This window comes from Oreochromis aureus, linkage group 15 (genome assembly GCF_013358895.1).
Source record: "Oreochromis aureus strain Israel breed Guangdong linkage group 15, ZZ_aureus, whole genome shotgun sequence".
Classification (NCBI taxonomy): Eukaryota; Metazoa; Chordata; class Actinopteri; order Cichliformes; family Cichlidae; genus Oreochromis; species Oreochromis aureus.
The window spans coordinates 12,591,884-12,615,950 of record NC_052956.1 but is presented as its reverse complement, the minus strand read 5'-3'; the positions used below and the strand labels follow the sequence as shown (position 1 = coordinate 12,615,950).

At 38.8% G+C, this 24,067-nt stretch overlaps 1 protein-coding gene across 1 annotated transcript in view; it reads left to right on the top strand.

Moving 5' to 3' along the window:
* otofa (otoferlin a) overlaps window positions 1-24,067 on the top strand; it is an 81,335-nt gene that overhangs the window by 42,895 nt on the left and 14,373 nt on the right. The window contains exons 6-32 of the mRNA XM_039598799.1: window positions 7,366-7,436; window positions 7,669-7,795; window positions 9,249-9,303; window positions 10,466-10,597; window positions 12,476-12,538; window positions 12,844-12,928; window positions 13,101-13,260; window positions 13,470-13,656; window positions 14,992-15,178; window positions 15,682-15,905; window positions 16,528-16,636; window positions 16,733-16,916; window positions 17,123-17,243; window positions 17,785-17,885; window positions 18,242-18,332; window positions 19,388-19,504; window positions 19,614-19,766; window positions 20,151-20,343; window positions 20,768-20,892; window positions 20,984-21,118; window positions 21,718-21,879; window positions 22,189-22,260; window positions 22,522-22,641; window positions 22,728-22,889; window positions 23,007-23,169; window positions 23,564-23,730; window positions 23,931-23,960. Coding sequence (XP_039454733.1) covers window positions 7,366-7,436; window positions 7,669-7,795; window positions 9,249-9,303; window positions 10,466-10,597; window positions 12,476-12,538; window positions 12,844-12,928; window positions 13,101-13,260; window positions 13,470-13,656; window positions 14,992-15,178; window positions 15,682-15,905; window positions 16,528-16,636; window positions 16,733-16,916; window positions 17,123-17,243; window positions 17,785-17,885; window positions 18,242-18,332; window positions 19,388-19,504; window positions 19,614-19,766; window positions 20,151-20,343; window positions 20,768-20,892; window positions 20,984-21,118; window positions 21,718-21,879; window positions 22,189-22,260; window positions 22,522-22,641; window positions 22,728-22,889; window positions 23,007-23,169; window positions 23,564-23,730; window positions 23,931-23,960 — 3,496 coding nt within the window. The remainder of the gene's footprint in view (window positions 1-7,365; window positions 7,437-7,668; window positions 7,796-9,248; window positions 9,304-10,465; window positions 10,598-12,475; window positions 12,539-12,843; window positions 12,929-13,100; window positions 13,261-13,469; window positions 13,657-14,991; window positions 15,179-15,681; window positions 15,906-16,527; window positions 16,637-16,732; window positions 16,917-17,122; window positions 17,244-17,784; window positions 17,886-18,241; window positions 18,333-19,387; window positions 19,505-19,613; window positions 19,767-20,150; window positions 20,344-20,767; window positions 20,893-20,983; window positions 21,119-21,717; window positions 21,880-22,188; window positions 22,261-22,521; window positions 22,642-22,727; window positions 22,890-23,006; window positions 23,170-23,563; window positions 23,731-23,930; window positions 23,961-24,067) is intronic.

Sequence of the window (24,067 nt, the reverse complement as noted above, 5' to 3'; positions counted from 1 at the left end):
CTCAGTGCAAAGCAGTTTCTATTTAGTTTAGGATTATCTTTAAGTTAGAGGTGTCAATTTTACTTTGTTTATTTATAAAGTCTTTCTAGTTTTTTTCTTTAGTTGGCTGCACTTTATATATGACACATTAGATCACAGATGTGAAGGAAGAATTGGACTGTCAGCCTTCTGAACAATTTATTCTGCCTCTACCACAGTCAGCCTCACACATAGAGTTCAAACAACCCTTTATTCTGACAATGTATTTCAAAATGAGCGATAGCAGAAAAGTGTATATTTACAGATTTATGTTCTAGACTCACACTCATTTCTGTTAAATATTATGTGGTCTGTGCTGCTAAAAGAAAGCGTAAAACATTTGTCTTGTAATCCCAGCCATTTAAAACACACGTGTTGGTGAACAGCAACTTTTCTGTTTTTTCACTTCAAACTAACATGGGATTTCTGACTTATTTTAGGTGTTTAATACTGCCAGAGGCACTGTTCTGGCACACACACACACTGTAAACTTGCAACTGTACACTGTTGTCAGCAAAAACCTTCAGATCAGTGAATCAGAACATTGCCACCACACTGCAATCACAGGTACAGTTTCCAAAGTCCCGCTTTGTTAAAAGATTAGTGACGAGCGATGTAAAAATCCAGAGGCTGGTTTGTCTTATCTATACAATTAAATGTAAACTGTAACTTATCAGTTGAGGAACCTTATGCAAAGACAGTTACCACATAAAAATGAGAAATATTAAGAAAAAGCATCTTGTAATATTCTCCTGTATCAGTCTGGGGTTCAAATGTTGAATTTTCAAGTCAAAGAGTAACTTTAATGCAATGTTTTAACTGAATGATATTTTTTTTTTCTCTTCACCCTTTCGCCTCTGTGTTTCCTTCTGTTGTGAAATATGATAAATTGCAGCCGTTGTAATTTAAATCTTTGGCATTACTTGTTTCTTTTCATGCACTGATATCCTCTTGAGGGATTGCAGCTCTCATCTCTGCTGTTTTGTTTTGCTGTGCTTTGCACTGGCTCTTATCTTCAGCCTCTGTGAAAGCGCTGGTGTGTAAATTTGAACTTTTTGCAAGTGTCTCTTGATGCTGGGTCTTTTTGTTTTCTTTTTTTTCAAAGGCGTGATGAAGGAGCAGATTACGATGATGACATAAAGACATCCCAGGTTTTTTTTTTGCATGTGTTTAATCCAGACAGGAGTTGTAAGGTTGGACATCATAAAGAAGCTAAGGTTGCCAGTAAGTAAAACTGAAAGATGGCGCAAAGTGAATTTGGTGTTATGGAAGGTCGTCCAGCAGTGGTCCAGCAAAACTCACATAATGACAAAGAGATAAAGAGACAATTCTCCTCATTCAGATAGCCGATACAGGAAGTGACCAGGAAAATTAAGAAACACAAGAAGAGAACTAAAGATGTGGCAGACCACCACAATTGCATAAAACAAAATGTTTTCCTTTAAACATCAGCGGGAACATGCAAAACTCCTCAGCACAGCCTGAATTAAACTTTACCATCCAGAGATTTTCTTTTCCAGCCCAGTTGGTGCAATAAAAAAATATGAACAAATAATTAAATAAAAATGCTATTTTTGGAGTGGATATTAAAATTTTAAATGTGATGAATGTTCCTAGAAAAAATGCTATTGTGTACTATACATTCTAATACCCCTGCCCTTAATTTCAGTTTCCTCAGCACTTTTTATTTTCTTCTTTTTGTTTGAGTTTGTGTTATGGGTCACATCTTCCTTCTTGATGCAGACACAGTGTTAAATAATAGACCAGTGATTTTTTTTTTTTTTTTAAGTTTTGTTTGCTGTGTATAGGCCACTAAGACTCAGAGGACTTTTTTGTGTAGGCAGGCTTTAAACTTGCATGAGAATTTAACTATGTGACTCTAATGGGGATAAAGTTATAAGCAAACATTTACTAGATCATGCATGCAAAGAATATCATTTAAGCAAATAAAGTGAGAACACAATGCACTTGACAAGATCTGTCTAAATCATGGGGATGATAAGAACACAGACGTTATCAATCAAATTAGAAATCTGAAAAACAAAACTGTGCTTAATAGCCAAAGTAAGAAATCATGTATAGAGAACGAGAGAGTGAAAGTGAAAAGGGAGCACTGTTCAATAAGGTTTCAGGATAGAGTTCTTATTATCTCAGTTTCATTCCCTCGCAGTGTTATCAGGTAGTGCTGATCTTTGTCTGGCTCAGGTCCCGGGGATCCTGGGAGAAATGTGCATCCAATCCAATTCATGTGAGAAAGAAAGAAGAGATATATATGGAGGGAATCTTTGTGAGCCCCTTGCAGCAGAGCTCCCAGAGCAGAACTGACAGTATATGTTAGTTAAATATTAATTACTCCTGGGATATTTTCTGTCTTCACTTTATTTATTTGTTTTCATCTGAACTAAAGTTAAAACACAAGAGAAACATACAGATGGATAGATGCAAACTAACTGTTCAGCTATTACTGTCTGGAGGAAACTGTGAGAGAGTATTGGATTAACCTCAGCAAACTCAGAAATCTAACAAATTTAATACTCACGAGTTAACTGAACGGTATTAAATAATTCATAAATGCACACTTACAGAGCTATGTTGTTATATACACTATGCTTCCATGTTGTTTACAACAAATTTTCACGTATCCTATCCAAGTATCCTGAACGTGACAGCAGAAAATAAGACTCATCAGATCAAGCAATGCTTTTCCAATCTTCTGTTCTGCAGTTTTGGTGAGCCTGTGTGAAGTGTAGTCTCAGTTTCCTGCTTTTAGCTGACAGAAATGGCATTCGCTGTGGTTTCGCCCAGAGAACCACCGTGCACTGGATTTTTTGTCTTTTTTCCTCTTCTCTGTAAACGCCTAATCACCTGTACTACCCCACCAGCTAACATTACAGGAGTGATAGCAACTCATAACACACAATTTTTTGGTTTGTAATATTAGAAGCATTTAGTACAAAGACTATTTAAAGAAAGTGGAAATAGTCACCTTGGTGTCACCTGTCTTGAGCTTCAACTTTGGCGTTTTACCATCACAAACTTGTTTTTAATTTTTTTTTTGACATAGAAAATACTATACTTTGATAAGATGCTAGAGAGGAACAAGAGGTGGATCTGACAGAGAATGTAAGAACTCTATTCATGCCTAACGTTATCAGTCCTGCTCTAGTGAATGTTTTACTTTGTGATCATCCATCCTACCATTTATTTTCTTCCACTTATCCGGTTTTGGGTCACGGGGGACACTTGAGCCTGTTGCAGCTGTCATAGACGTGGATGCGCTACACCCTGGACAGATCACCAGACTAACAACAGGGCTAACACATAGCGACAGATTGCCACTCGTGCTACTTTTATGCCTAGTAAAAATTTAGATCACCAATTAACCTAACAACATGCATGTCTTTGAAATATGAAGCTGGATTACCTCGAGGGTAAGCCTGAGGAGAACATGCAAACTCCACACAGAAAGGCTCCAAGCCAGAGGCCCATAGCAAGAAACAAGTCCATTTTATACAGTCTATCTTTCAGGAGCACTCTCAAGTTGCAGTCCTGAAAAACAAACGCAGACAGAAAGCTGACTATAATCAAAGTCAGTATATTATTCTTGTGTTTTAGAGTAATACCATTGTTTGTCACTTATGAATACCAAGCAGGGGACACTGATGTGAGAGCAGATCAGTTCAGTGAGAAAAATACACATAAGCCCAGTTCAGAGCATAATCATCCAAACCAAGCCAGTGTAATTTGTTCACTAATGGCTGAGGGTATACTATGCAGTGACCTAAATCCTGACTGACAAATAGTTTATATAACCATATAACTGTCTGTTATCCAGAAACTTCTGAATTTTACATGACAGTTATTCATTTTATCAGTGTAAACATTGTAAAAGTTAGATAGCTTGAAATGCTTTGCTTACAGATACTGTTTAAATCAAGCTTTTAGTGAATAACTTCAGTTTGTTCATTGATCTTTGCTGCAATTTAAATGTGTAAGTAGAGGGTTTATGGTTGTGTATGTATCAACGAGTTCTACTCACTCTCCTCAGATATACAGCCCAGTTTAAGCGTGCATGTACACATGTCTTTATGCTCCTTTGCCTTTAAAGTATGCAAAAGCTGTGCTCTTCATACATTAGTGGGCTTGTTCTCGTTGTATCTACTAATCTTGAATACACATCGCTTCACATTCTGGGTGTTTACTTGTGTGTTGGGTTTGACTGCAGTGTAACTAGAGCAATAGGTTTTTTGCAGATCAAAGGAAACAAGGAGAGACGTGCAACATGATCTTCAGCTTCTCGACAAGTCCCCCCTACTCTCTGTTTTCTTTTAAAGTTTGATGTGTTGTGACTTTTTACTTGCTTGCTTTCAAAGCTACGAGTGAATTTGCATATTTTTTATTTCTGTAATTGGAAACACTTGGTTGTAAAGTTTCCCTGCCACCTACTCAAATCTTTGAAGGTTACATTTCATAACTAATTCAATAAAGAAGGACTACTCATTAAAAAAAAGGTGAAAAAAACAACATCCGTTGGTCTCATTTTAAACTTAGAGCCTCCTGACGAAAATACTTGTCTCTGATGATTTTTTCTTTTTTGACTCATAAAAGGAAATGAAAAACAGTGAAGGGTGTGACATCAAATGTATGAAGCGTCCATTTCTTTTCTCTTGTTCCTGTATTACATCACAAAGACTTTAGCTTTACCATCAATGTCAGCACTGGCCATTAGTTTAATAATCTGACCTGTGCACAGTGTCCTCTTGCAACATTCATATAAGGCATGCTGGATCCATGCTTTCATGTTGTTTATGCCTAGTTTTGACACTACCATCCGAACATTGCAGCAGAAATTGAGAGTCATCAGAGCAGGCAATGTTTCTCCAATCTAATATTGTCCCATTCTGGTGAGCCCGTGTGAATTCTAGCCTCAGTTTCCTGTTCTTAGCTGCCTGAAGTGGCACCCAGAGAGGGCTTCTGCTCCTGCAGCCCATCTGCTTCAAAGTTCAAAGTGTTGTGCTTTCAGAGATGCTCTTCTGTGTACCTCTGTTGTAAAGAGTGGTTATTTGAGTTACTGTTGCCTTCCATTTAGCTTAAATCAGTCTGGCCATGCTTCTCTGACCTCTGATATCAGCAAGGCATTTTTACCCACTGCCACTCACTATATATTTTCTATTTTTTGGTTAATCCTCTGAAAACCCCAGTAGATCAGCAGCTACTCCTTCTGGCACCAACAACTATGCCATGTTCAAAGTCACTTAAATCACCTTTCTTCCCCATTATGTTGCTCAGTTTGAACCTCAGCAGGCCATCTTGGCCATGTTTACATGCCTAAATGCATTGACTTGCTGTCATGTGATTGGCTGTTTAGATATTTGTGTTATTGTAGCTTTTCAACTGCCTAATATCACATTAATTTCATGAGAGTTTGTTATGAGCTCTGGAGACTGTCTCGTTGTATTTGTAGAAGGATCTTCCCGTCTACAAATATCTACAAAACCCATCATCCTTTCTCTCCTCTGCCTCCTGTCTTTGTATATCTGAACATGTCCCTCCACCTCTCTCTCTCTCTCTCCCTTTCCCTCATCCTCTCATCTGTCCAGCTACCATTTGCCAGGCTGGTCTGTTTTTTCTGCACCTGACAGATATAGTATATGGGAATATAGTTTATAATAGAAAGAAGCTTCAGGTGGATTGATTTGACCTCCTTGGAGCTGAGTAGCATCAGTGTTTTTCATGTGGTATGTATAAGAAATACTTTTGTCACATTATTACATTGCAGGAATGTGTCCTCAGACTATAAGGAGAACAAGAAACAGGTTAGACTACTGAAATACTTTTTTTGAAGAATAACTGTGAATGCAACTAATGTTTGATGTTAATTGTGTTATTAAACTGATATTTCAGTTAGCTGATGAGGCTTAAAATTCAGCCCAAAACTTAAACATATTTAATTTTTGTCAGGGTCCCTGGCTTTTGGAAAAATGATATTCTTTTGTTTTTAAAGATCATTTTTCCTTTAATGGAATTTTTCTTGTTGGTTTCTTTATATTTGCTAGTTTCATATTCTCACATAGTTCTGTCCATGGTTATAGTTTGGTTTATTTTAACTCCTTGAGTTCCTGTGTAATCCTGCTTCATGTCATCCTGCATGGTTATGTGTTTGCTTCCTCTGTGTTCCCAGCATTTTCAGCCTTAGGCTTGTTTCAGTTTTCCAGTATTTCTGTGAATGGCAGCATTAAAGCTGATATTTTCAGTTATACCTGTTTCCTGAGTCCTACATTTGGGTCCACAAACCTGCCCGCCACACAGCCGACACCTGACTGCTTGCAATCTTGTAGCACTGCAAGAGAGCTGGAGAAGCTGGGTCTAGCTTCATAAACCATTTAGCGAATAATAATTTAGCACAATTGACTACTTGATTAATTGGCACTTTTTACACATTCATATACAGTTCACGATTTACCATGCAGCACTTTTAATTTAAAGTAACTTATCAAGTAGGAAAAATATGGTTAAACTTTGCCTCAGGGACATGACGCAGATTGAGAAACCTAAAAGTAGAATCTTAAGCATAAATGGCCATTTTCACTGTTAATTGGAGGCTTTTATGCATTTTTAGTGGGTATTTCTCAGTATATTCTGACTTTTATCAGGAATTCATAGACTTTTAAACCACCATGGGCTATGAACCTATCATATGAGATGTCTTAAACTTCAACTTTTCCATATTCCATGAAATGAGGCTGAACTGTTTTAAAATAACGAGGTAAAGATCAAAGCAAAAGTTGAACTCTGATACACCCGGCTCTCACTGCTTGAGGCAACAAAAGGAAAACCCTCCTATTCATTAATTTTCTGACATGTATCCATATCCGCAGCAAATTAGACAGCCACACTCATTCTTAATTATTAAGGCCCCTCATTTGTCGATCCGCTGATGACATCACAAGCTCTTTGTTGTTGCAGTGATATGTGATCCAGATAATATCGATGTGGAGACACTCAATACTCTTGTTTTGTGATTGAGGGTCTGGAGAATTGTTTGGTGGTGATCAGGGGGATTAAAGCAACAGGAATTGAATGTCCAGCCAGTTTCAAAGATGTCTGTGATGTATGGACAACTTTATGGTGTTGAATTGCATTTTGAGGGAGCACACAAGTCAGCAGTGGAGTTTTTGCTGGAGTTAAGTTCGGGTTTTAATGTTAACCCACCTCTCCTTATGTTACAACTCAAAGTGACAAGTTTGAAGTTCAGGATGGATCGGCAGTGAATCAGACACTTCATTACCATGATATCACTTCCGTCTTATCGCTTCTCTTTTTCATTGTTTTGTTCACCTTCACTAGAGCAGGGAAGGGAGTTTTCTCAGCCATGAAGCTCGGAAAGATCAAGAGCTCTAGAGATGACCACAAGAAAGGTAAAACACTCCACAAAACAAGACCTGTTTAACTTACTGAAATTAGAAACTGAAGATTATTTTCTGATCTGAAATTACTTATTATTTATAATTATTTAGCAATACAAACGTTTGATAGTTGTGTATAGGCTTAAAAGTGGTTTTGAAAGTATTGGAGATCTAAAGTACCCATCATGTTTTATTTGGTAATTGTGTGTTTTTTTTCCTTTGTTTATTTTTATTATTCTTGCAGATGAGCCAGCAGTCCTGGACATGGAGGACTTGGACAAGAAAGCAATGCGTCTTGCTGGTATGCTGGAACCAGACACCATCTCTTTGGCCTCTGTCACGGCTGTCACCACAGACGTCTCCAATAAAAGGTCTTATACAGTAATGCATGCACACATCACAAGACACAGCATTAAAATACAAGCAGACCTAGAGGCAGATTTCACAACCTGAAAGTTACAGTATCTCATAAAACTAGGTTATCTGTGTGGTGTAATGTAGTGTGGAATCCTGAAACAAGCAGAAACTGCTGGAATCTGTTCTTTCAAAGGCACACCCACAAGCTAGTAAAAGCTATTAAAAATGCTTGACTTTAAACTTTTATGAAGGCAGGCTTGTGTAAAATGAAGAAGTTCAGTCTGTATTTTCAGAGAGAGCTACCTAGATCTTCCAAAACGTCTTCAGCTGACGTAATGGTAATATGTTTTATAGTCTGATTAGAAAGGAAAATATATGCAGGTCTGAAATAGCTAATGTACAGACACTCAGAAGAAGAGTGGAGAACTCCAGGCCTCAAGGGCCGGTGTCCTAGAGGCTTTAAAAATATCACACTGGGACAACACACCTGAATCAAATGATTAGCTCATTACCAGCCCTCTGGAGAACTTCAACACATGTTGAGGAGGTAATTTAGTCATTTAAATCAGCTGTGTTAGATCAAGGACACATCCAAAATCTGCAGGACACCAGCCTGGAGTTGCCCACCCCTGTTCTAGAGAAAACAGTAGTTGGAGACTGCAGTTCAACCAAAATTATTGCAACCTTGTTGCCTTTGAAACTGTTGCTACAAAAGTCGATCTACAGTCATTTGGCATTTTTAAGTTAAGTTTAGTGCATCAAGATGGCAAAAAACAGGAATAACATAGAGTTAGTCTGCTATCAGTTTGTGATTAAATGCTGCCATGTTAGCACCTGTATGAAATCTATTTGTGATAATACAGTGATTGACTGTGATAAATCGCATAGCAACATGAACCTTACTTTTATGCAAGAATATAACCATGATACAACCAGTTGGCTGCCAATTAGCAACTAGCTGAGTCCCTTGCTGCAAAGAGATGAATCACAAACGAGTTGCACTTATCAGCACACAAAGACGCAGACTGACTGCAAAGTGTTGGCAATCTGACTGTATTTAAAAATTGTTTGCAAACCCAATGCCAATATGTCTGAAAGTGACTGCAACTGTTTGGAGACAGGTTGCCTCCCCCCTAGGCAACCACTTTGAAGGTGTCGCCAAACAGCTGAAGGTTTTGTGTCCTCAACTTCTTGGTGGCCATTTAATTGTCACAACTGTATGCAGATGGTTGTGGAATGCAAAAAAAATTTAATGCCACCACCAATTTTTCCTGGACACAAAGAAGTTGTCATCTTGTTTTCACTCTGCTGTGACTGAGCCATTTGCAGTTAAATAGGCTAAAGTTAGTTGCACAGTTTTACATATACATACACAAACATAGTATCTTTAAGATTCAAACTTCAAATTCAATTTGTTTCATGCTTCAGTTTGCTGAAGAAAAATCATGATTATGTTGATTTCTTCAGGTCAAAGCCAGATATCAAAATGGAACCAAGCTCCGGACGACCAGTGGATTATCAGGTGAGTTTTTGCATGTAGATGTGGGGTTGAAAGTCACTCTTTGTAACCACCTCTATGTACTTGATTTCCTGTATGTTTGGCCTCAAGTTTGTTTTGTTTTGTCTTTTTTTAATTAAGCATACTTTCTTTTTCTCAGGATGGTTAAACTCAAAGCAACTCTCACATTTGTGTGCATCAGATCTAAATGGCATCTGGGGGCCATTAAATTACCCATATATAAAGATGAAGGAGATGGCTTACCTAACAGCTACCTTAACTTTTCTTCAAAGTTTAAAAGACCTTGAAGCAACTGTGGGCTACAGGCCAGCTAATTAACACGTCCACTCTCATTCCCTCCTTTTAATATCAGGTCATCTCACTGCAGGCAGTTAGCTTTTAACACAAAAGGTGAAAGCAGAGCAGCCTAGCTGGCTGCTTTCTATCTTTAAAAAGGCTATAGACAAAATAACACGTTGTATCTCATTTGTTGCAAAATTTAAAAATTATAGTTTACTGTCATACAAAGGGATTGTGCCCAGTTGCATGTGCACTATTAATATGTCCACTGATATTGTATATGTACTGATATGTATATTTGTGTACTTTACAGTCACAGCTGTTTGCCTACTGTGACTAACCGCTCTGAATTTATTCATCATTACATCAATAAACACATAAACAGAACAGTTAACTACACTGCAATGATAGCACATGGCCTATTTTCATGACCTATTTAAATTAAAAAAACAGAATACTTTTGCACACCAGCTTGTAATCCTGGTGTAATCATGAGCAGCAGACTGTCTCTCCTTTTTTTGTTGTTTCGCTTGGTTTCTCTTCATCAAGCAAAGACTAATTAAACCAGAGGGATACTTGAATGTGGAAACCTTCAGCTGGGATCTAGTCTGTCCATAAGCAGCTACATTACCTCAGCCTGGGGAGATGTTCGAGTAAAACAACAGTCTAAACTACTGCGCTCTGACAAAAGCCCTCACAGCTTTTCATCATTAGTTTCTGAAAGATGGGTCTGGATTGTTTTTTTTATGAATTGTTCTCATGATAATTACTGAACGGTTGAATTATTTATAATGAGACCGTTGCTGTTTTTTGACTCACTATTGGAAGAAGAGCAGCTTGTTTAAAGTTTCAGAGTCAGATCTGATGCATTAATGTCTCTCATCAGATAAGCATCACGGTGATCGAGGCCAGACAGCTAATAGGCCTCAACATGGACCCTGTGGTGTGTGTGGAGATTGGAGATGACAAAAAGTACACATCTATGAAGGAGTCCACCAACTGTCCATACTACAACGAGGTGAGACAGTTTAAGCTTTTAAAATGTCATTTGCGAGCTTTCTCCTTAAAGTCACAAATCTGTGCATGTTTATCGTCTGACTCCTATCAGCTGTGTGGACCACTTTTGTGTCTTTCAGTTCACTGTTTTGGTTTTCAGGCAACAATTCTAATTTTTTTCCAATGCAAAAACAACAACAACAACTACAACCCTGAACTTCATTAATATGCAAAGAACAGTAGAGGATAGGAGTAGTGTTCTCTTTGATAGTGTGATGCTGCAATGATTTATTGACTAGTGTACAATGCACTAAATTGGAGAGTGTTAGTAGCAATTGTAAGGTGGTAAGGACTGTGCAGAGCTCAGCCTCTTTGTTGTGCCCTGCAGGGGGTGAAAGTGACAGTCTGTTATCGATTGTCTGAGGATCCCCTATCAAGAGACAAACTGTAAACCAGAGTAATCATGATAATAGTGCTTTAAGCGTTCTGTCTTTGTGTCAAAACTGCTTCAGTCCCAGCTTGTTCTGCATCTGTGCTATTTCAGGTAGCGGTACATTTCTCTGCAGTAAGATTCCTAAATTGGTTGTAGAGGGAAAATTAGTTGCATATCCATGAAACAAATCTCCTGTCAAACCACATCCTCTTTGCTCTGTTAGATTGAGATCTGGTGAGCGTGGAGGCCATTTGAGTGCAATTACCTCACTTTCTGTTCAAGAAACTAGTTGAGGTGATTTGAGGTATGGACATGCATTACCCAGCTAGAAGCAGCATGGTCATGCCAAGAAAATATCACCCATACCACTACAGCACCACCAGCTGATTGAAGCTTTGGATGGATCCATGCTTTACGTTGTTAAGGCCAAATTTTGAGTTTACAATTTGAATGTTGCTCCTGTAAACGAGACTCATCAGACCAGAAAGCATTTTTCCAATCTTCGGTTGTCTCATTTCGGTGAGCTGAATTGTAACCTCAGTTTCCTGTTCTTAGATGACAGGAGTGCCACACAGTCTGGTCTTCTGCTGCTGTTACCCCTCTGCTTCAAGGTTCAAAGTGCTGCGTTTTCAGAGTTGCTCTTCTGCATTGCTTGGTTGTTTGACAGTAGTGACCACTGCTCCCTTTTTATGCTTTTCTTATATTTTACACTATATTGAAGCATAATATTTTGTTAGAAAGCTGTCAATTTGACTTAGTTGTTGTGGGGAGGTGATGGTGGTAGGGAGTACTTTAGGAAAGTTGCCTCTCTTTATATACAGAAGAAAAAACAGGTCTGTTATCAGCTCAAAACACAAATTGCAGTTAGGGATAACCTGCCCACTACAAGAGAAGAAGAATGAAAAAGACTGCAAAGACTGTGGGTGATGTAGGGGAATGTAGGGGCTATGTTGCTTTGTTAGAAGAGGCAACCACTGTATTTTAATCCACCCATGCATGCCTACAGCAGAGTCAGTGGGCTATAGTCTAGCACAGTATAATTGTCTTTACAGGGAGAGAATAACTGCCCCACATTAGTGTGGGCAAACAAACACTAACTGCTCATGTAAAATCACACATGCTAGAACAAGAAATAAATCTCACAAATAGTCCGTGGTGTGTATGTGCAGTTTACTAGTTAATTATCCATCCTGAAATAAAACAGCAGCAGAAAGCAGCAGATCTCCCACCAAAGTGGCCTGATAATGAGAGGATCACGTCCACATGGCTTCTCTCGTCCCCACAGTTCCTTAGTTAATTTCTGAACTGATGTTTTCTTGACTTCAAAGTTATCTAGAAACAACTGCCTGACACATTTTACTCCAAGACCAAATCTGAAAAAACGATGTGTTTTCCTACAATCTTTACTACAAACGAGGGCATGAGTAACTGCATATTAATGAGAAACCCTTTTTTTTCCCTCTGCAGTATTTTGTCTTTGATTTCCACGTCCCTCCTCACGTCATGTTTGACAAGATCATCAAGCTTTCAGTAAGTAATTTATACCACAATGTGTCCACACTTGAGTGCGTCTGAATAGACTGTTACCATACCCTGTTTCTTACAGGTTATGGTATATGAGCTGTAAATATGACATTGTTAGTTCACAAGGGAAAATGTAATCCAGCCAAGGCTGAAACTGTTCGTGCTTTATAAGGTGTAAAATATGTAAAACATTATGCACCCCCAGCTCCCTTAGTAAGAAATAACAAACATCAGTTTCTTTATAGATTATTATAGTCTCATAGCTTATTGCCTTATATACAATAATATCCTTTTCCTTTTTGTCTAATTAGGTTATTCATTCCAAGAACCTTTTACGGAGTGGGACCTTGGTAGGAACCTTCAAAATGGATGTTGGGACTGTTTACTCTCAACCTGGTAAACTCCAAGCAGTAGTTCTGTTTTCATGCTTTTATTTGCATACATGTAATACTTTCCATTGTCAAATATTAATTTACTAAATGATTTTTTTTTAAATTCTGATGTTGTAAAGTGAAAATGAGCTGATAAATGCTGTTATGACTAACTGATGGATTGACATCTGTCTCAGAACACCAGTTCTACCATAAATGGGCCATCCTGTCTGATCCTGATGACATCACAGCAGGATGTAAAGGATATATAAAGTGTGACATCGCTGTGGTCGGAAAGGGTGACAACATCAAGACTCCACACAAAGCCAATGAGACTGATGAAGATGACGTAGAGGGGTAATAGGCTGTCACTGATTAGGAATACTGTCGTCAAGCGAAATCTGCAGCATACATGAAAATCTGTTAAATATCTCAGATTTACTAACACATATTCTGAATTATCCCCAAGTATTTCCTATGCTTGTCACATGAAATTATCTCAAATGCAGACAGTAACTCCACAGGCTTGCCTCTGGATGTTGTTTTGCTACTACCCTGTCCTCTAGAAATCTCCTGCTGCCAGAGGGTATCCCAGCAGAGAGGCAATGGGCAAGGTTTTATGTAAAGATCTTCCGTGCAGAGGGACTTCCTAAAATGAACACAAGCATCATGGCTAATGTGAAAAAGGCCTTCATAGGAGAGAACCGAGATTTGGTGGACCCCTATGTTCAAGTGCACTTTGCTGGGCAGAAGGTAATATAAGGTTTAAAGGCTTGAAGTAGTTAGATTATTAATTACTGCATTTATATTTATGTAGGCGCTTTGGACATAGTTTAGTTAAGCACCCAGGAAGAGTTTGTGGTTAATTTTAATATTTCTGGACTGTGTGGTACCCGGAGGTTCAGATTAGCTCCTTTTGTAGAAATATTGTTTACTGAACCTCTGGAATATAAAATAAATCAGATTTAAACCGTGTTCATAGTAGTTTAAGCCGTAAGTAAGTACGTCTTTCCACTAACGGTGTGCCATTACTTCTTTTGGCCTAAAAGTGAGCATGAGTGAGTTTATGTTCAAATCGATGTTTATTTTAAAAGGGACAATATTATCATCATGTAAATATGGGAGATTTAAACATACAGGCTAATTTTTATCTTCAGTTCCTAGCAAGCTGATGGCAAAAAAAACATACGATAACAAAGACATTAAAAATTAAAATGACTTATAAAACCTCACAATGGCAAACATACAAGATATTATTATTATTATCTGCTCACTATCACTGGAACACATTGTTTTCTCTTTGTGAGATATGCAATTGTGAGATATGCAATTATGCAGTTAATTATAAGGTGTGAGAAAGTGAACTGTGATAATGTTTTGATTATAACATTTTTCCAATTTAGCTTTAGTATGAAAATAAAAACCATTTGCAGTTTCTGTAGAGCGATATAATTTCAAAACCCAAATTGAGTTATTAAAGCTACACATTGAAGCAGGTTGTCAGCATTTACTTGTAGTGATTCAAAAAATTGCCTTGGACTACACATGTATGAGCTTCATATGCATAAGCTTACATTTAAAACAAAACGTCAGATGGCTGGCTCCAAAACTGCCAGCTACCTGACATTTTGCTTCAATTTTGAGACTTGGAGATTGCCAACTGGGTATTAGTTGCTGAATTCATTACTTCTGTAGTGCCAATCATTCACTGACACAAAGGCTCCCTAAAATGATTTCAGTGTAAGTCACGGAGATTAAAACCCACAGCATTTATTCCAACTGCAAAGACAACTACTGTATTTTATGCACTGTGGTTTCTCAAGGAACCAATTGAAGAGAAAAACAAACTACTATATACTATATATAGATACTATATGCCTCAGTAAGTCACATTTAATCAAATGAAATAAATCTGAGCACTTTATTTAGCATTTAAACATTTAACAATATTTGCTATGGAGACTCTATAATGTCTTCTTTAAAGTCTACATTATTAAACTGGCATGCCTATAACTATATAATGCTATAACTGACCAAAGGTGGGTTTTTTCTCTGTGATTCCGTTATAATTCCTTTTCCTTTCTCCAGGGAAAGACTTCAGTCCAGAAAAGCAGTTATGAACCAATATGGAACGAGCAGATCATCTTCACCGAGCTGTTCCCTCCTCTCTGCAAAAGGATAAAGGTCCAAATAAGGGACTCAGATAAAGTCAATGATGTTGCCATAGGAACCCATTTCATTGACCTACGCAAGATATCAAATGATGGTGATAAAGGTGGGTCAAAACGTAGTTTTTCTTACCAACATTGATTATCTGCCAAGTACTTTAATTGTTCTGCCATGCTAGTGTCTATCTGTATTTTACTAAATGTACTAATTAGTGTGGTAGATTGTGTATTGAGCCATATGACGTGCCTGACCTTCTGCTAATGTCTGTAAGAAATGACTTGTCTGACATTCAAATTAACTTGCTGCACATGCTTAACCAAAGGAGAGGTGCAGTGGACTGGAGAGAATATTGCAGCCCAAGACAAGAACTGCACAAAACTGCATAGTGCAAAAACCACAAATGCTGCAACAGTAAAGCAAAAAATTTTTTAAAAAATCCCATGAATGCAAAAATCCACCAAACAGATCTAAACTGAATTTGTTTTTGTTTTTTTTCCCCAGATTTAATTAAAAAAAAACAATACTTCATTGATAATAAAAATTAGGGCTTCCACGCCATCATTCTGTTTGAGCCCATAATAAAAAATATTTTTCCTTTACTTTGTTCAGGTTTCTTGCCTACCATGGGTCCAGCCTGGGTCAATATGTATGGTTCCACCCGTCAGTACACTTTAATGGATGAGCATCAGGACCTGAACGACGGACTCGGAGAAGGGGTGTCCTTCAGAGCCCGTCTCCTGCTTTCTGTAGCTGTGGAGATCCTGGACACCACTTCACCTGAGATCATCAGCTCCACTGAGGTTCAGGTGGAGTCTGTTTCCAACATCTCAGAGGTGAGAAAGACCTGAGATGGTGGTGCTGTGTAGCTTTATGGTGTATTTGTGAAGACAGGCACGCGTAACTGCTCAGCAGAGGAAACAAAAGCATTCGATTTGTTGCTTTGAAGCTGTGTTGTTCATATTTGACTCTTTATTCATGCTCAGCTGAGAAAATCGTTGAACCCAACTTCAAACGTTAAACATAAAATCATGTTTTAGTCATTATTTGTTATCATGTGAGAAAATGTTCTGGTTTGGGGTTCTGAACAGGATGCTAATAACTAACACAAGTTTAATGGCATAAGAATATCAACTTGAGTCTTCCAGGACTCCATTAGCGAGATAAATTGGACTGGACTGGCTGCTGCAGGACTACTTAAAAAGCATAGTGATGAACAGCTGCAAATAATACTGTTTTTTTAAGTGTAATGATTAATATTTTTTGATATTTTTTAATAACAACCACATGAATGGATAACAAGCAAAGGGCAGAAAATTGGAACATAAAATCAAAGTGCCTCAGCAAGTCAGAAGGGAGACATGCAGTTTTTATGTCTGTTGTAAATTGCAGCTGATTATCTGAATTGGATGCATTTTGCTCTAGTAAAATGTTTACTGTCTTTTTTATCCCCATCAGAGTGCTACAGGAAAAATAGAAGAGTTCTTCCTCTTTGGTTCCTTCCTCGAGGCCACCATGATCGACAGGAAGATTGGCGACAAACCAATCAGTTTTGAAATCACGATAGGTAAAAAATAAATGAAAAAATGTACTGATTTGTTGTGTTAATATTGACCTGAAAAGTCAATAGCTGTTGTAACTACCTGGATTGATCATTTAACAGGTAACTATGGCAACCAGATAGATGGCGTGAGCAAACCGTCATCAAAGAAGAAAAAGAAAGACGGAGAAAATGAAGAAGAGGAAAGTGAGCTGATCCAGAACTCCAGTGAGGATGAGGCAGATGAGGATGGAGACCTCGTATCAGTGTCCTCAACTCCTCCCATGAAGCCCGTCATCACTGACAGGTTAGGGGTGAGAGGTCACAGATCAGAAAACAATTTAAATTATTTTGCTGTTATTAGATTTGTTTCAGTTAGCCAAAAAAATGTATGCCTTGCTCAGTAGAGAACTGTTATAGACTGTATCATTTTAGTAATATAATGAAATTTAACTAATAAGTATTGTCTGTAATAAATACAAGTTAATTAACAGTCCTGTTCAATCATTACAGGAACTACTTCCATCTTCCCTACTTTGAAAAGAAGCCATGCATCTACATCAAGAGCTGGTGGCAGGACCAGAGAAGACGACTTTACAATTCCAACATGATGGATAAAATTGCAGACAAACTGGTTAGTGTACATCTTTATGGCACAAAATCATTCTAATAATCTGTAGCAGCCAAGCTAAACACTGAAGTATGATGTTTAGTGGTGGTTAGCACCTTCGCTTCACATCAAGAAGATCCCGGGTTTGAATCCAGTCTGGAACCTTTCTGTGTGGAGTTTGTATGTTCTCCCTGTGTCTGTGTGATCTTCTATCCTCCCAAAGACAGTCCACAGAGTTCTATAGTTCCCTAGGTTGAACAGGTGACTTATATGCCAAAGGCTAATATGGGGTTCAAGTTTACCCCAGATCTTCCACTTTTCCTGTCTGCTTCACTGTACTGTCTAATTAATGCTAAATGCTAAAAAAAAATGCTCTCTTTGTCTGCAATTTTCAGACTTTGTGAAGCTGTTGATTGAGTCAAATGTGACCCTAGGGTGGCCAGTTGTAGTCCGCTGGTTTAAGATATTATTTGTTATAGTTGTAATAGATGTTTTGAATGTGTGAATGTATGAGTAATAACAATGTGACTTGTCCTAAGCTTCCGTACTGTTTGTGTTTGGACAGGAAGAGGGTTTGAATGATGTTCAGGAGATTATTAAGACTGAGAAGGCATTTCCAGAGCGTAGACTCAGGGGAGTGCTGGAGGAGCTCAGCGTCGGCTGCAGGTGAGCTGCATAATAATGATCATTTCTCATGGTTGCGTATCAAAGCTACATACAGTTAGCATTCAAACAGCAAGTAAGACAGAAAGCTACCTCTGCTACTTTCATGAAGCGGCACTCAGCAGTAAAGTAAATAGTTATTAAACATATCATGGTAAAAGGAAATAGCATTGTTTTTTTTCTTTACTTACTGTCAGTAGATTTTGAAACTATTTGAATTAATAAACCATTAATAGTTTAATAGCTCACCACTTGCACATATAACGGCTGTAGAATCACAGAAGAGTAATACTGCAGAATATAATTTTATATACATTGTTAAGCCTGTCGAGTGTGTGTGTGTTTTCTTTTGTTTCCAGTCGGTTTGTGTGTCTGGCTAACAAGGATGTGAACCAAGCAGGCAGAACCAAACTCGATCGAGAGAGACTCAAGTCCTGCATGAGAGAGATGGTATGATCCATGTTTCTGTAATGCCACGAATGATAGAGGGGAAGTTGAATTGTAGCTAACTAATTGCTAATCTCTTTGCTAAACAGAGTAAATATTATGGACTTGATATTAAGGCCAAACAAGAAAATTAATTTCTGAAATACATCATCACTGCCTCATGATAATTCAGTGCAAAACATCTGTGTGCATTTGCAATATTACCAACACCATCACAGTCTCTCTGGTTCAGTGTTCGTATTTGACTGTGACGCAACTTTTAATTTGTTTTAAGAGGAAATGCAACAAGAATGCAAAGCGTTCAGAAAGAAAACAGAGCAGTAAACAGTGGTTTAGAGGTGGAAGGAGAGAGGGTTGTAGCATGAATAGTTTCTCATATTCGATGCTTCTGAACAATGTGCACTTATATATATTTACTTTTATTTGTCATATTTATACCAAAGATGAATAAAACTAAATTGTGGAAAAAAAACTGATGGCAATTCATACACTTTATGTTCAATTCAAATTAGTTTTATTTGTATAGTACCCTTTTACAACAATATTCCCCACAAGGTGCTTTATAGTGTAAATTAGAGATACTACAGTATTAGAAAGAAAAAAAACAACAATTAGACTATGGCTTTTAGCAAGAAATGGCGATGGTGGGAAGGAAGAACTCTGTTTAAACAGGAAGAGACCTCAACGAGGGGCAGCCATGTGCTGCAACTTGCTTGGGAGTGAAGGGGAAAGAAAAGAGAATAGATAAATGAGAGCATACAGAGACCATGAATAGCAAACATGATAGAACAAACTATGGGGGAGAGAAGAAAAAAGTTGCAATTGTGACACTTAAATGCATCAGGTGTGAAAAGAGGGGAGTGGAGAAGTGCTCATGGGATGTCCCCCACTAGCCTGAACTTATAGCAGCATAATAAGCATCACCTGATCCACCCTAAACTATAGCTAAACTACAGCCCAAACTGGTAGCTGCTTCCACATATGTATGTATCTAAGGTGCTGTAACTCTTTATTAGCACTGTGTGCCTCATTACCACTAATTATCTCTCCTCCTGCAGGACAGCATGGGCCAACAGGCTAAGCAGATTCGGACTCAGGTGAAGAAAAACACAGTCAGAGACAAACTCAAGCTGGTGCAGAACTTCCTGCAGAAGCTTCGCTTCCTTGCTGATGAGGTAGAGATGCAATCCCTCGTTGTGTGACACTTGGACATTTAAAGTGTTAAGACATCATCAGGTATGGAACTAGAAATAATGAGAATGGTCCTCTGTCTTCACTGTCCAGCCTCAGCACAGCATCCCGGATGTTTTCATTTGGATGATGAACAACAACAAGCGCATTGCTTATGCACGAATACCTTCCAAAGACATCCTGTACTCCATAGTGGATGAGGAAACCGGCAAAGACTGTGGAAAAGTCAAAGCTGTATTCCTTAAGGTACAGTAATCTCTCCCTATATCATCCTTGCACACAGTTTTTCATCTTGTTATATTAAAAGACACTTTTTTTTTTTCATTTTTAACTCTCATCACTGTGCCTGTACTGTGAAAGCTGCTAAATTGTCTAGACACAAATTACAGTATTGGTTGGTGTTAATGTGAATAGACTTGCAAATCCACTACGGCTACTTGACATGTTTAGATTGGCCTATGCTGCGACATTGTCTGCATAATGGTTAAAATAGTCATTTCAAAGTAAGGATCTATGCATGCATTCTTAATGTTAAGCTATACAAGTGACTAAGCAAACCAGCATGTTTTCCAGTAGTAGTTACATTTTTTTGATTACTTGGTTTATTGTTTCTCTTATCTGTGTCCGCAGCTTCCTGGTAAGAAGGGTTTTGGTCCTGCAGGCTGGACAGTTCAGGCTAAGCTGGAGTTATATCTGTGGCTGGGCCTCAACAAGCAGAGGAAAGATTTTCTCTGTGGACTGCCAAATGGTTTTGAAGAGATTAAAGCCACTAAAACTGGCCCTGGTCTTCACTCTATGCCCCCCGTCGGCCTCGTCTATGACAGTAAGCACTGTACACACAAAACATGACAAACTCTGGGACTTTTACACATCTGAGAAGCAGATCTAGACCCAAATAATTAGGCAGGAAATACTCCCATCATAGAAAGTACCTGTCACTCTAACATGGATATTATATCTTTTGAATACTTTGTCTTTTGTATCATAGTAAAGTCCTCTTTTTTAATTTTTATTCCCCATAATTTGCTTAATTTTGTATCGCCTGATTTGCCGTTAATGTTTAACTCTAAAATCAATTCTACGCAAAATGCACACAAACAAAAAAGTCAGTCAGAAACAGACATTGATTTCAATTGATCACCTTTACTTTGTGGATCAATTTTCTAACCTCAGTCTAAGATTGGTCACAAAGGGGATTGCATGTCAGTTAATGTGATGTGATATTTGTCTTTGTGTGCATTCAATAGTGAAGCAGGTGTTCCAGCTGAGAGCACACATGTACCAGGCTCGCAGTCTGTTTGCTGCTGATAGCAGTGGCCTTTCAGACCCCTTCGCTCGGGTCTTCTTTTCCACACACAGCCAGGTTACTGAGGTAAAATGAGTGCGTGCACATGCAGAGACTGTGTTTGTGTTTATGCTGATTATGCGTAACTAAACCTTGTATTTGTGTGTGTGCGCCGCAGGTTCTGAGTGAGACTCTTTGCCCTACTTGGGATCAACTGCTGGTGTTTGATGATGTGGAGCTGTTTGGGGAGGCCAGTGAGCTGAGAGACGATCCTCCAATCATTGTGGTTGAAATCTATGATCAGGACACTGTGGTAGGATCCTGTTCTACAAGAATGAGTGAATGGAAGGATGCTACATACTCAAACTGCATGCTAAAATGTTTTAAATGAGTTAGTGTGTGCTAATAAAGCTCTAAATGTGCTTTGCTTCTCCATCCTTTATGTTCTTAATGTCTGCCCACCCTTGTCTCACTCCACTCTGTCCTTCAACTAAACTCTGACCTTAATTATGTTGTGCTGGCTAAATAGAGTGACAGAGCATTGCTACTGTAATGTGTTAATGTATTCTAATTTCTCTAAAATAACTTTCTTAACATTAGATCTCTTTTTTCTCTAACTAGATTTAAAAAATCCTTGCAAAATGTGCATGTCTACTTCAGCAGCGAGGATACTTTTAGGAGTCCTAGTGGCATCCTAAGCCCTAGACCTCTCTTATTTGTTCAGATTGTACTGTAATAATCATTTGAGACACATATTTGTTTAATAAGAAGATTGAGATTTTTACTTTTAACCTTGAGCCACCAATAATGATACCCGTTTAGTGCCACACAGACTGCACTTCCCACACCCATGTCTAACCCCGTATCCCCTTATTGCCTTGGCCGTCTGCTGTTACACATTGTGGTGTACAGGGTAAGGCAGAGTTCATAGGTCGGACCTTCGCAAAGCCCACCATCAAGATGTGTGATGAGCATTATGGACCCCCGAGGTTCCCGCCACAGCTGGAGTACTTCCAGATTTACAGGGGGAACTGCACTGCCGGGGAGCTTCTGGCCGCTTTTGAGCTGCTGCAGGTAACAGGAACAATGTCTGAATACACTCATAAATATCTCTCTCCGTGTAAAAATTATGTCTCACTCTTTAATTCTTTTCCTGCTTTACCTTTCTTAAATTAGCCTGTAAACTCTCTACATCATCACTATTTCTTGTATTTGACACTGACAAACCTTTTCTATTTACCCTTCTCTCCTCCCAATACAACCAATCCCATTTTCTCCTTTTATGTTTCTTTTCCAACTTATCCCCCCACTTCCCCTTTGAATCACCCTTCTTTTTCTTTAAAATATCGATTTTCCATGTCTTTCTTCTCCTGCTGCCTACAGATACCCTTTGATGCAGAGGAGATCAGGCGAGCTCTGATCGCTGTCCATAATTTTGCTGTTCCTCAGATAAAGGTTTTCTTTTCCTTCTCTCTTTTCAGCCAGATTTATCTTACTGTCTGGCAACAGTGTTTTCAATGTGGGCAATAGATTGTTTTTTTTCTCTGCCAACAAGACATTAATAATTCCCTTTTTTAAACTTTCTTCTTAAAGTTGTTCTTTAAAGAGAAAAACTGCGTTAACTGAACAACTTTGAGGGCTGTGGGTCGTAAAGCTGATAAAGTGCTCTCAGAAGGCTTCCGACTTGGTTTAGTTCCCCTCTCTCCCCCTAATTAGATTGGTCAAGGAGGCAGGGTTGACCTCCCCCCTCTTGAGGGGCCGACAGATTCAGAGCGTGGACCCATCCTCCCTGTGCCGCTGGGCATCCGGCCAGTACTGAGTCGCTACCGCATAGAGGTGAATTTTATCTACTACTCTGGCTGTGTGTTCTGAGCTTTATAAACCCCCCTTCCTTATCACATCACAGTTGTTCTCTGGCTCAGGTTTTGTTCTGGGGATTAAGGGACCTGAAGAGAATCAACTTAGCTCAGGTGGATAGGCCCCGTGTGGACATAGAGTGTGCAGGGAGAGGTGTTCAATCTGCGCTCATCCAGAACTACAAGAAGAATCCCAATTTCAGCACCCTAGTCAAATGGTTTGAAGTGGTAAGTGCATCGATCCATTTGATATTTAAATTGAAAATGGTTGCTTAGATGTTAAATCGACATCCTTGTAGAAAACATTACTCTTGACTAGAATTTTTTTCTCGATTTTGACCGTAGGACCTTCCAGAAAATGAGCTTCTCCATCCTCCTCTCAACATTCGGGTGGTGGACTGCCGAGCTTTTGGCCGCTACATCCTGGTGGGGTCACATGCTGTGAGCAGCCTGAGACGTTTCATCTACAGCGCTCCAGACAAGACCTCCAACAACTGGGCAACCGCAGGTGCTGACCATCATGTGATGAATTAGTTAATAAGGGCTCTATTAGCTGTAACATGAGTGTGTAACAGTGTAATTTCTGCAGCAGCAGTTGGTTAATAAAGGTTTTAAGTGAAACACATGAAATGCAGTCTTTTAGAAATTTCTTTTCTCAGTTTTTTGTTTCCTTTTTTCTAAAAAAAAGACTTGAAGAATATGATCAAACATTTGAGATAATGTTTGTAAATCCTCTTAATACAGTCTGTTCTGTAATAACTTTACTGATTTCATCACTTGCTTTCTGCTCTGACCACCTTTTTCCTGTCTGCATCCTCCCTTTATCCCTTCTCTCCTCGCTCCTCTCTCGCATGTCCTTTCCTTCCACCCTCTGCTGCCTTTAACCTTCACCTGCACACCAGCTAAGCTAATGAATGGCTACATGGTCCTGACCAATGGCGGACCCCAGCCCCGCTCCTCACCCAGCCTTTCCCCCCGCTCCTTCTCTCGCCCTGCAGGTGACATCGTTGTCAACATGGATGGAGATCCTCCAGTCCGAAAGATGGACACAGTCGTCAAGTTAGACGCAGTAAGCTTTTCATTAAGCTTGTGCACAGTGGATCTCTATAAGCTGTATGTTTATATGGTATATTTGTAGCTGGCAGTAGTAGAAGTCCTGCTTTATGTTCAGTCCTCTTTACCTGCCTCTGTACATGTGCCAGTCATACCTGCGCCATCCGCCGTGTGTATTAATCCTTGTGTTGTTTTATGTGACGCCCCCTACTGTAGATGTCTGATGCTGTTGTAAAAGTTGACATGGTGAGTAGTCCTCTTGGAGAAACTGAGCAATAAAAATATGTGCCACAGTCCGCTGGTGTGTCATTATAAATAAGAAGTCAATGTACTGAGGGTCAGTTTATGTCTGC